Raw genomic sequence first — 13473 nt, 5'->3', positions numbered from 1 at the left:
TGATGTTCTATTCGACCTTTAATTGGAACCGTCTCATTTACTGTCTAGCCGGCGTAGCATCACATGTAACTGTAGCATCAAGTATATAATCCGTTGGCTCTGGTCCAAGTTGCGTGCGACTTGACGAAACTTGACTTCCCCCTTAAAAAAACAAAACAAATGTATGTCAATGTATCCTCGAAGCAATAGTTTTCACATTTCATTTGTGTGTGTGTGTGTGTGTGTGTGTGTGTGTTTTTTTTTTTGCAGAATACTGAGCCACAACAAAATCAGGGTCCTGAACAATGGCTCCTTCTTTGGACTTAACGCCCTGGAGAAGCTGTGAGTAGCTCATCAATCTTGATCAATAATCAGCCTGGCATGTGCATTGCGTGTGTAGTTCACCATATGTGTGAACTGCATTTTCACTTTGGGGCCCTGTGGGGAGCAAATCAGGCAGGATATGATGAGAACTGAGCTGCTCTTGTGCGCTTTCATTCAGTGGGCTTGCGTCCAGCAAGGAGGATGATCCTCTCCTCTGGCTGGATATGCATTCGTTCCACTGATAAAATCTCATAGTTGCACCTCAGTCGGTGAATCTGTCGTCACGGGAGGCTGTCTGTTTCGCTTTCTTTAGCCATCGTTAGTTTCGCCATTAGGTCTTTCGATGAGCTGTTAGCCTGGTGGCAAGCGAGTGAAATGAAGAGTACACAGATTTTATCAGCTTGTCTGAGCTGTGAGTGTACTGACCCTCCTGACTCATTTCTAGTGAATCAAGGTGTGACGCTTTTGTTTACGTTGTTGCGCAATCGCCTCTTATAGTACAGCCATACCTTTTTGATAGCATTTATTCTCATTAGGATCATGTGTGTGCTCTAACGTCTAACCTATCCCATCTGACTTTGGGCGAGAGGCAGAGTACAACTGATTGCCAGATAATCGCAAAGCACAGGACTTTATTTATACAGCAATGGATAATTGTAAACAGCTATCAGTGTAATGCAGCACGTGACATCAATGTAAAACATAGACAGAGATAAGTTCAAAATAAAGAAATTCTAGAAAATTCCAAATATTACCAACAAACACTTATTTAATGCACTATATTAATACATTTACAAATGATTTTCATCATCATCTTTTCATATTATCTTTGATTTTCATTACTTTCCCAATAGGTTATAATGAAAATGAAGCTGTCTCCATTATGAAAATTGAATTTCAATTTTCAAAAAAAAAGTGTTTTAGGAAAAAAAATATTAAAAAACAACCTAAACACTCAGTTCGCCATTTGTGGCTCACGGACCTGAGATCTCAATCAATGTCAATCCAAAGTGAGCATTGTTATCGTTGTACAGGTCTCGTTGAGGATCATATTCGTCAGGTGTAGCTAACGTTTACGAGTAACATCGTGGAACGTCTGGCTCCCTGTAGTTGACTCTTCTTCAGTTTTTTTCCCGAAAGGACTCAAAGGACTGAAGATGCCAGTAAAGCTTTAAAGCACCCTGGTAGCTGACAACGGGCACACTCTCTCAGTCGGAATACTGCTGTTTCGCAAACACATGATAAAGGAATATTAGTTCCACATGCCATTCAAATCTACCCCCCATGAACATGAGCAAACCTCACAAATTTTAGAAAAGAGGTCATTTGCTCCTGTCATTTTCATTGTCCTTTCTACACGTTTATTGGACTTCATGCCAGTGGAAAACAAAAGCATTTTCCAGATTTGTCTTCTCTTGTCCAAGTCCAAGTTGTCAGACAATTATTTTGTGCTACAGTTGAAAAGACGCTGCCAAAGACTGAACAAATGAGATGGTGAACATGGCAAAGAAACATTTCGGATGTAAAACGAGCTAGACGTGTTTGTTTTTCTACGTGCGAACGAGGCTCCCCGTAAGGCTGAAGGGTCGTTGGGTCGGGAAATCCGAGCCCCGCGCTCGGGCCAGCCTCGTATGAGCACCGTTGGTAAAACCAGCAGGAGGCTAGGGTGGAGCTTTTCTTGGAGACTGGAAGAGCTTGACAACACGTATGAGGGTTTCGCATAAGGAGTTGTGGGTGTCCGTTGTAAGTAGTCCACGTATAATGTAAATCATGCAGGCCTCATTTCACTCCTCCGTTGGCTCTTTGACACACAGCAGTGGAGGTCCGCTCACTCAATCTTTAATTGCGCTGCACCGCTCATCATTGCACTGGAGCGCATGGGAAAAATCGCTGTCTGATGGTAAAACTTGACGTTGAAATTCACCGTTGCAGAGATTTGTGGGGAGATGGAGCCGTGATACGTTTTCCTCCCTGTAGTTTCAATTGGCCAAATGAACCCGCCTTCAGTGCCCTGGTCGTTTCATTGCGTCCAGTATGTCATCTCTATTTGTTTGTCATTTGGAACAGTCGAGAACATATTCTGTGGTCAGTACGATATTCAAAGGGCAACCCACTTGGGCTGAGAAAACACGAATCCCTTTCCCTAATCACGGGCAGCATATATACACACCTTTAATGTTTCAAAAATAACATTTTTAGGTATACTTTACAGAGTATAATCCCTGAAATGGAACTTTAATTTAATCTCAGCTGCACACCTCGCAGAGAACCAGATAACATTCCAGACAAAGAAAGTCAGGGTGTGACGCGAGAGTGTCAATTTTTGCTCAAGAGCACTTCAGCAGTAGTCAGACAGAACTTGAAGTGACATGTTGCGGTTTGAAAGCCCATACCCGTACAGATGAGCTACTGCTGCCCCTTGCTGGATGCTGTGTGTACTCTGAACGTCCTTCATTGTAAGGGCACCCTCAGTTCTTAGGGCATTTGAAAAAGCTCTGGTAAAGACAACACTCACACCAGACGCATTCATTGTGAACGCAATCTGATCTGCTGCCGCTAACAGGAGGAATAAATGAATAGCTCAGCCACCCTCGCCCAGACTTTGCAGAAATCTACACAGTTAGCCCTTTCATTGGGGCAAACCTCCTCAAAGCCACGATTGCCTTCATAACCAGCCAAACCACCCAAGTGCAGTGGAGCAATTTAGCCTGGTTTGTTTTTGCTTTCGAACTGTGTTTTTGTAGCTCTTTTAAATAGCCGTGGCATCCAACAGCTACGTTTGGATCTCAGAAGGCCTCATTTCTTTTCCAGTTTGGAGGTTGAATCATACCTGGCTTCTGTGGCAGAGTATGCTATATGTAGTATAGTTACTCACGTGCACAAACAAACAGACTGTAGGTGAACTGTGAAAATCGCCAAAGACCGTATTTGTCTTTGTTTGCTTGCCTGTGTGTTTTTTCTTGGCTTGTGGAAAATGATGCGTGATTATGGGGTCAAGCCCATTTTTGATGATGGAACGAAAAATTCCGTGGAGACATTCACAAAGTCATGGAGCCTGGTATTAGTGTTTGTTTGTCTTTGTGCTTTTTAGTTAGGAGGCCGCTTTTTGGTTCTTTCAGTATGACGGAAGCATTTTTGGATTAAGGGAGAACGGTTCCATAGTGACCTCAATGCACAGAAAGGGGAAATAGATTGAGGATACGCTCATCTATTTTAATGGCATTGATGAGAGGCCCTTCGATGAATCGATCTAAAGTTCACTTTCAGATACAATGCTGGTAATCAGGCCTCCACACACAGACACATACCTCCACCCCTGCGGACACCCTCTCAGATGGGTGCTGATGCAGGCAGACCCACTAACAAGCTGGGACCTTTATGAGTTGTGGACAGATCCCAGCGGCCTGTCCTGCGCTGATTTGAGGCGAGGTAATGAGAATAATGAGGAAATGTGGGCCGAGGCTGCCTGGCTCGTGTCCAACCAGGCCCCCACTGCACCATGGGACACGCAGGACAGGCAGGCTGGGCGCAAGGGGCCCTCATTACTGCGTCTGCTCACCCTTATGCGTGGAGGCAAGAGGGAGCAGGGAATGAGAGCAGAGGGCAGCCACAATGATGGATGAGGGAGCAGCAGGACGCTGCAGCGGACCGGTTTGAACGGCAGCAACGAGCGTGGTGACTCAGGAGCTCGGCAACATCACAGACACCTCAATTTAAAACGGGCCTCACGGATGAAAAAACATCATGCAACATTTAGCTTGCTTGTTGGATGGGTTTGGTCCGCATCCATGTTATATACTCAAGGCGGCATTGTCACATTATGTTTATTATTGATAAAAGTGAGCACACTTTGTGCCTTTTGCTAAATGGGAGACAGGCGACTCTTGAGCATTTAGCGGTTAGGAAGTAGTCCAATTTAAACAGGCTCACCGACACAAGGGAGGGGTAGCCATGATGGCTATACATGGTATGGTGGCCGGAGAGAGCGAGCGAAGGAGGGAGAGCGGGAACGCACGGCCCTGCAATTTGTCTTGAGTAAATGTGAGGTTGTTTTCCTCAGCGAGAGATTTCCACAAAGGCTAAGCGAATGACGCTCGTGAGTTGTAACAAAGAAGAGGTGGGTAGCACAAAAACAGAGAACAGAGCCCCTTCGCCCAGCCCGGTCAAAGTCGGCACTGGACCGCTACTCAAAAGGGACTGTGGATGCCGCACGTTGAAAACTACGCATTTACGTCAACACTTTTCCCTTCACCATCCTGCTTGGGTAACCTAGCTCTTATGATGCAGGCGTGGAGCGGGCGAGGAAAGGGTTAAGCGTGCCGGAGAGAGGAAACCGAAAGGGGGGTGCTGCTGGACTTGATAGACTCCAGATGTGTCTTGCAGATAAACTGAAGGAGTGGGGTGTTTGTGTTACAAGTTGAGCTCCGTCATGGCTCTGGGGCTTTATTGAAACACATAGCAAGTCACCCCATAAGCCAATTACTAAATTGAATGCTTCATATGTCACTAAATCTATTTTACGCACTTCCTGGGGAAGGATGATATGCTACAAATTCTCTTAAATCTTAAGCTCTCTCTCTGGACTCACACCTTAAATTGACAGTATATTTGCTGAAACTCTCTCCTTGCTTCCAATTTCAATATGTTCCTTCTTCAGGATTATGATAGTTTTGAATTTTTCATTATTTTCATACTTTTATACAGTTTAGACTTTTATAAATTCAGCTAGTTCTAATTTGTTTTTAGAGCAGTTTGATATTTTTTAATCGGTTTTTATTGATTGAAAATGCTTCACTATGGTTTGTTTATTTTGCGGGTTTTAACTACAATTCTAACACATAATAATACGAATTAATAATCATATGATATTTCTAATATATAGATATATATTACGTTTTGTGTGGTGCATTTTTTCAGACCGATGGATGGGTTTTATGGTCAAGTTCTGATCGTACCCGATCGTACGATCGGAGTCCAAGCCATTATTCCTGTTCTGAAAGTTTTCCCTGTGCATTCAATATTTTATCACCGATTTACCATCATTAATCATCATTAATGGCAGAGACCGTGTTTGCTAGTTGATCCCGTGAAGCCAACACAAGCGCTAGAGCAGTAATCGTCTGCTTCTTTGGTCCATACCAATGCCAAAAAATGAAGTCAACAACAAGTTGAGGCCTATAAAGTTTTTCTTGGCAACATAGCCTTGCACTCCTGTTGCTGCAGACTATAAAACATATAATCAGCTCAGGAAATGTTGCACAAAATAAAATTATTACTTCTGTGCACCCCTCCGCCTCTCTTGACATTACAATTTGGGCTCCAGTCATTTTGGACATATCACTAAAATGAAGACAGTTACTGTATATCCCAAACGGAATTCTTCATAATGTGTTTTCTTTTCACTGTCTTCTGCTTTACTATTTATAAAGCAATCAGTTTTCAGAAGGACATGGACAAGAGCTGATTAGGTACTCGATCTTTCGGGAATGGAGAATATAAAGAAAATAATCAGGGAAAGGCAGGAAATTAGTAGAAAAACAAGAGCTTTGCAGATCCCGGTTTCCTGTTTTAGGGGAAAGGCAGGAGTATGTTTGGGGGGTGCGGTACAGAGACCCCATTGTGAATAAGTGTGTTAAGAAGTAAGGAGGTGGGGGCTGAACTATACACAGGGACAATTTTGCTCCACGTTCAATACCCCAAACCACCTGCCCCACCCTGAAGGGGAAAGCTAGCTCGTGAAAAAAAAAGGAAAAAGAGGAAACTGTAAAAATAAACGAGTAAGGGCCTCCGCTAAGACGGCAACCAGACAGGAAATGACATGCAGAACAAGAATGGTTCCTCTGACCTTTGTCAGGAAACAAGGAAGCAGTTAACGCTTGCTTTTGTATTTTCAAAACATGCTTCTAACCCACACATACGTTTACAACGAGAGATCACTTGAATCGCAGTAAAGAAACTTGCCTCGGGATTGCGATGGCTTTCCATAAGAAAATTACAGGAACAGGAAATTCCTGATTCCAGTCTAGCGATAATGAGCGACCGTTCCCCGGCCTCAGTCATTTTTCCAGCTCCCTCCGGGGCTGGGCCCTAAACAATGTCAGCGGAGCACTCACATCCCTGACGCGGAGCTCCTCATAATGGAATTCTACGCGTCTGGGTCGCCCTGCCCATCTTCCTTATTAGCCTCTTGCCACCCTCCGAGCACATTTTAGGCCTAGATGTTCATCACAAGTTCACAACCAGCAGCAGACAGACTATTCTTCACAACAGTAGCCTCAGACAAGAGGCCTTGTCTCAACCGTAGGAAGCCAATGTAGCAACATACATCTGCATGCATGTAGCTTTGAAGTCTTATTTGGTCTGATATTATCATTACTTGGTGACAGCTGTTGTCAGACCTCAAGAGTCAAGGCACTGAGCTGTGAAGATTTTGTCAAGGTTTGCTCAAAAGGGCACGCCGATACTCATCACTTCGATATCAACCTTTGAGTTTGTGAGCAGCTTGTGAAGAGATTTGCAAGGAGGAGCGAGAATTTGCCATTACCAACATTTAAATTGAAGCACATAGTTGTCCAAAATCTTTTGGCATTCAACATACGTATTAAGAGATTTTGGATGATTCCCAACTTCATGGGAACTGTTTAGAGCTGGCATTTTCCTCATCCGACTTGACTGCTCACCAGTGATGCAAGGTGAATGTCCAAAATATTCATAAATTATTTCATGAATTTGGACTGACAGGCTTATGGCCGTAGCGTGCTATCTAAAGCATTAATATAAATTATAGACTGATCTGTCACAATGTTTTTTAAGAGACCTACTACCACATCACCGCAACAATAAATAAGTAAACAAGAAATAATATAAAAATTTGTATTTGAAGTTAATGAATTTTCCTTTCATAATAAGATTCCACTTATGCAAGTCAAAGGGAAGGGTTTTTCCAAATCAACTGAAGCGCTCGTATCTGCTAGCAGAAGTGACTAGCTGTTACAGAAACTTCCCAAAATGACAAGATTTGGCCCTAAATGGCCACAAATGGCCCACAAAAGCTTCATTGAACGCTACCAAAAATGTGCATACATTATCCTTTAGATTGAAGCCTGATGACCTATTGAAAGCTTCTGTTTGGCATTCAGTTCACATTCAATTCAGCTAGTTTTTCTGCATTAAGCATTCGCGGCTGGAATGACTCGCAGATCGACTGACTTTGCTTGGTAGCTTGGCGTGATGTCATCTTAATATGCATTTTCAACTCAAAACCAAAGGTTTCAGAGCCACGAGTGCAAAGGATCTGATCCACGAATCAGAGATTCATGCAAAGACGCGTGAAGCCGTGTCTCACATGGTCATGGTCGTGCAAATGAGAGCTGTATTCAAAATACCTTGCACTCGCAAGATTTCACTTTGTAAACTCAATAAAAACAATTCAAACTCGACACAATTTCGAGTTGTGCTCTAAACGAATTGTTAAACACTCATAAGTCTTTTTGACAACGATCTTATAAAATAAAAAATTCCCATAAACACACTTGTAGACAGCCTTCCTAGAAGAGTTCATGCTGTTAAAGCTGCAGGGGTGGATGACGTCTTGTTGAGCCTAATGAAGAATGGGATGTCACTTGAATTTATACAATATGTGAGACGGAGCAAATATTTGGGCCATTTTTTGTGTGCATATCACAGAACCATTAATGTTATCTGTTTACATACACAATCAGGATTTTCACAGATCATTGAGATTGAATGAAATAATAAGAGATGAATTTGATTAGAAAATTTGGATTACAAACAGCGGCAGTACAAAACATCCCCGGAGTCAACGGGATTGTTTGCAGTCATGATTTATTTTGCGGATCTCTAACCCTAACCCTGTCAATGATGTCATTCCTCAATCAGCAAATGAAGACATTACAATCGATGACTAATTTCGCACAAGATACAAAATAGCTGCAGATCTAATCCAGCCACCTGGATCTATGTAAAGTTGAATTTATACTCTGGAAAAGTCCCACTCAAGGTGAACCATTGCTTTTTGTTTATTGAATATGTGTTCTGAAACCACAGTTGGACCAAAACAGCGTTGAGGTGCTGCAGGGAATAGTGAGAAAAGACAGATTTGTGAAAGCGAATCCCCTGATCCAGTGCCTACTGCAGTAGCATCCTTTATAAAAAATGAAAAAGATAAAAGCCACATCCTGTATAGCCTGGTGTTAATGCTTGTGTGCTCGTGCGCGGAAATCCCTGTGATGAAAGTGTGATGAAAATAGACATTTTTCATGTCGAAGGAACGAGCGCATTCCAACACGCACCGACCATGTCCTGCAGATAACTATCGGTCTCCTGACCTGCTTGGACTTCACTATTCCCACAGCAGTTTAAAAAAAAAATAAAAATGGATGTGAAATCAAACACGGGACAAATTTGATTGGAGATGCGGGACTTTTGCTAAATCCTTTACCACATGGGTGTGGATGTGGAATGAGGAGCGGATAGAGATCAGTGCAGTGAGTAGAAGGAAATTAGATCTTCAAAGGCAGCTGAAAGAATTAATACTCATGCTGTCGCTGAGAAAATCACGGGATGAACTTTTTCAGAAAAAGACTTATCTGGTCTTTTTAGGGGCATGTTTGACTTCAAGCACAGGTGGCTGCTTGGATAAGATTTCCTATCGCTGTGCGGCATCCTGCTGTGTTGTGTTTGACAATGCAGGTTAGGCCATGAGAATACCTTTCTCGCCATTCCCTTGTTTTTATTCAAATGTTCCAGTCAAGGGTCTCTGCGAAGACGTGTCAGCATCGCTCTTGTGTGTATTATATCATTTGATATTTTCTATATCATTGGATATTTTCTCTCTCTACAGGGATCTCAAGCACAACTTGATCAGCACCATCATGCCTGGAGCCTTCCAAGGCCTTTCGGAGCTGCGGAAACTGTAAGTTCACTGTAACTGTTCACAGCAGCAAATGCAATAAGAAGAATTTTGCAACTGTTTAAAGACAAGTTACGGGTTAGGAATCATCAGTTGTTTTAAATAGCAGAGGTTTGCTCTGACAGTTCATGAAGATGTTTAATCATGGTCTTTATAATTGGTATTTTGAGATCTTGTAAACGTGAGGCATGGTTCATATTCGGCATTGAGAGTTGAAAATTCTCACTCATTGGCATCGGGGGCCAAAACTCCAGACACAGACAAAACAAGCACGATTAAAAAAAAAAATCAAACTTAAGAAAAAATGTTTTTTGTTTTTTTTAAATAAAAGTTTAAATTCTAATAAAACATACCTTTCAAATGACTTTGGTCTTTCTTTTGCCATTTTGTCAGAGCTTTATACTCGGCATCTTTTTTTTTAAATACGCTCATTTTAAAAATAGACTGCAGAGTGTTTATCACTGAGGCAACTCCTGTGTTGTTTGTTGTTTTGTGCATTTTCATCACAAATCAGTTTGATCCACATGTAGGCTGGTGACAAAGCTACGGAATGATTGCGGGAAGCCATTAGTTTGGTAAGGCAGTTATTGCGTCGCTCTATGGGATTTGTTTTTTGTGTGTCATCAGCCCTTCGCAACCGCCATAAAAATGAATTCAGTATTTTGGTAGGAATCGAGGAGGGGTCACCATCGTCACATTTGACTGGTGTTATCATGACACCTTACTGTGTTATTTTCTACTGACAAAGTGGAATGGGTAAAGTTCTTTTGTTTCTAATGAACGTGTGTGGTAAGAATGTGTTTTTAAGAGAAACGATAACTACAAGTCTCGTCTAGTTTCACGCTAGCTTTCAAATAATTCTCCCCCACAGGCCGAAGACTTTAATGCAGTATATATGGGCTAGACCAGAGTGGTTTACATACTTTTGGTTTTTAGGTTATTTTGTTTTGTGCATGGTATTGACTTTTCACGTGAAACCTCCTCCATCAATGGGGGATTGGGGAGGTGCCTTCCTGCCCCATCTGCGGCAAAACCAGCAACACACCTAGTGGGAATATACCAATGGCCACTACATCCCTGGTCTCAGATGAAAACATGGAAACAAATGTTTCTTTAAGGAGACCCTCTTCATTGTTGTCAATGGATAGATGAAAATCAGATCACATTTTATGACCGGCTGATGCAGAATTCTAGCAAAGTTTAAAGGGTTCACATGCATTTTGTGGCAGGGAAAATGTCCAGTCTTAGTCAAAAATTAGAAAGGCATAAAAATATTCCATAAACAAGCCAAAAGATGATTCTCAAAACAACACCTGTCTATTTTTGGTTTGGCAGAGCTAAATACTGTCGAAAGTCACCAAAGAAGCCAGGGAGGTGGAAAAAATTTGCAGAAAATAATACAGCACTGCATTTGTGTTTGTGTGCCCATCTGAGTGCCAAATTTGGTTCATGGAAAATGACGTAAGATGAATAGACCGTACAATATTGTTGTATGTTTGATTTCCATCATGACTCAAATAACTTAATAATAAATAAAATATAACTTAGTAATAAAAATACAGGCCTACCATCATAGCGAACTTTATGCAACTTTATTTTTTTATGTCATTAGGATTAGACATGCAAAATCATGGGGTGGAGGGCATGATTCCATCATGACTCGCACACAGCGGCAGGCTGTGGAACTTTTACCTGGACTGGGCAGAAATGCTGATTATTAAAATTTCAAACATGTTTTGCTCTGACCAACCCATCAGAGGATGGACAAATGCTTACATTATTGGATGGCAGAAACCTGCGTGAGCAAATTTGAAATTTGATAGGTTAGATTGGATATGTTAGCTATTTGTTTAGCTGTTTAGTTGCTATAAGTGAATGATGAAAAGTTGTCTTTTTCGCATTGTTGAATAAATGTCTGTAATAATGAATCTCTTTATTTGTTGAATTCAAAATTATTCTTATTAATATTGGTATTAATACATTTCATTCCTATAATTCTTTCTGGTAAAAATGACAATCACTGACTCATCTTTAAATCAGATCGATCTTCAAAAAATTTTGAAGTAAACTTGAACTCAAGTAAACTCATTGCATGAGCTAAACTCAACCTAAATTTTAACTTTTTTTTTTGGACCTCATTAGCCAGGCTAAAGAACAACCACTTTCAAAATGTTAAATACACCACAGTTCTAAAGGACTATATTTGGACTAAATGTGTTCCACCTCGGATTGATCATAGCCAGTTTCTGAATGAATAATGAAATGCATTAGATGGGATAAAACAACCCAGTTTTCAACGAGTATTTTTGGACTAAAATTGGATCCCTTTGGACGGACTAAACACAACTCTATTATCAATGACTATTTTTGGACTGAGTTTGGACCATCTTGGGCAGGCTCAACACAAAGCAGTTTTCAATCACTATTTCTGGACTAAATAAACTCTATGGGCAGATTTAGCCCAAAATCCAACGTCCAGAAGACATCTGGTGCTGCTAGTTTAACTTGGTTGGGTCAGGACTAAGTACACGGCAGACTGAAACAGAGAGGTTGAAATCTAGCTGGACTAGCATCTACATAGCAACTGATACGGCAAGTTGCGCAAGGAAGGTCTTATGGTGGACAAGTTGAAATGCCGGTTGGAGTTGCCATCATCTGTGCTGCCCCACGTGATTTGCCCTCCCTCCTCCCCCTGCTTGTGTTTTCCCTGCAAGGTCTGGGGCTTCTCAAAACAAACAGGGGGAGATAAACACATGCTTTGGACAGTGCTCTGCTGGGTAGTGTCAGAGGAGCACCAGAGCACATCTCTCTGGCTGTGGCAATACATCACACTCAGGCCAGGGGCCCTGCTTTTGCCGATAAACATTTACTGGTCTTCTGTGGAGCCACGGAGTAGAGATAAGTGAGGTGATGACTTCAGATCCATTTCTTTAGATCCAAATTCCCACACAGGCGTTGTAGAGGTACAAATTGAACGCTGATGATTGAGGAAGACGTAGAAAAATTGCCCATTTTCCTAATGCGGCATGGTGCAATCGGATGTCACAGAAACCTAGCGTGAAAAAAGCCATGATATCATCGGTTGCTAAGATACATCTAATGGATCACAGCTAACCCGATTCCGTTCTTGGTCTTTTCCCTCTTTCAGTGACCTATCCAACAACCGCATTGGCTGCCTGACTTCAGACATGTTCCAAGGGCTGACTAATCTCACTAAATTGTAAGAGGAAGTTAAAATGATGTACTTGTGTTTTCGGTGTCCTGGTAAAACTACCAATGGATCTTCTTTATCCAATTTGTGCCTGATTAGGAACTTATCTGGAAACATCATATCAACCTTGGATCCAGGTGTGTTTCAGGAGCTACCATCACTCAAGCTTGTGTGAGTCCTTTTCCGTCAATATTCAGTCGCCATCTTAATTCGATTTGCTGATCGGGTTTTGCAACTCTCTCAGAAAATATGTGACGATTGACTCGTTTTTCATGACGCCATTTTCATTTTTGCTCGCCCAGAAAACTTGTTTGCTTTCTTATCGACATACTATGCATCATTTTGAGGTATTTGAGGACGCGTAGACAAAGTTTAATCATCTTACGTCAAATACATTATTCAAAACCAAAATGTATCGTTATAATCGTCATCGTGGTCGGGAGACGTTTGGAGTTGGAAACAAGGACTCCATTTATTTTCCTTAAGTCTTAACACATCGAAAAACATTTGAACACAATTTTCCCCCGATTTTCAAACTCTTTTTAATGACATCAGTGTTGCCAACAAAAACAAATTTTGTCACATACCTAGAAACTGAGTAAAAAATGTGTATAGATGCTGGCAAATTTCGAAGAATTTAATTTGAGTGTGTTTTGTGAAGACATCACAACATATCATTACATTATATTATCCATTTTCACCCTAGGCTTAAGTCGTAATTAACTTAATGTGCATGTTTTGTGAATGTGCCGTCAGTATGAAGTCTTGTCTCTCAACCCGCAACACGCATGATGACAGTGAGTTTTGCCATCAGGAACTTCAACTCAGAATACCTGTCGTGCGACTGCGGGCTGCAGTGGGTCCCGGGCTTCTTTCGCAGCAGTTCTGCTCGACTAGGGGATGAAACCCTGTGCGCTTATCCTAGAATCCTGAGGGGTAAACCCCTACGAGGACTTCGGGAAAGCCAGTTGAACTGTGGTGAGAATTTGCTCACTTGAGAAGCAGTCCGGCCCTTTCGGATGTGATC

The 13473-nt window shown here is 41.7% G+C and overlaps 1 protein-coding gene across 1 annotated transcript in view; it reads left to right on the top strand.

The window, feature by feature from the left end:
- Positions 1–13473, top strand: part of adgra2 (adhesion G protein-coupled receptor A2) — a 43209-nt gene that overhangs the window by 22826 nt on the left and 6910 nt on the right. Inside the window, exons 2-6 of the mRNA XM_088431433.1 lie at positions 250–321; positions 9167–9238; positions 12384–12455; positions 12546–12617; positions 13261–13424. Of these exons, the coding sequence (XP_088287559.1) occupies positions 250–321; positions 9167–9238; positions 12384–12455; positions 12546–12617; positions 13261–13424 (452 nt within the window). The remainder of the gene's footprint in view (positions 1–249; positions 322–9166; positions 9239–12383; positions 12456–12545; positions 12618–13260; positions 13425–13473) is intronic.

This window comes from Hippichthys cyanospilos, chromosome 1 (genome assembly GCF_059441005.1).
Source record: "Hippichthys cyanospilos isolate Australia breed blue-spotted pipefish chromosome 1, RoL_Hcya_1.0, whole genome shotgun sequence".
Taxonomy (NCBI): domain Eukaryota; kingdom Metazoa; phylum Chordata; class Actinopteri; order Syngnathiformes; family Syngnathidae; genus Hippichthys; species Hippichthys cyanospilos.
The sequence above is the reverse complement of the archived record's forward strand: the minus strand, read 5'-3'. Positions and strand labels throughout refer to the sequence as shown.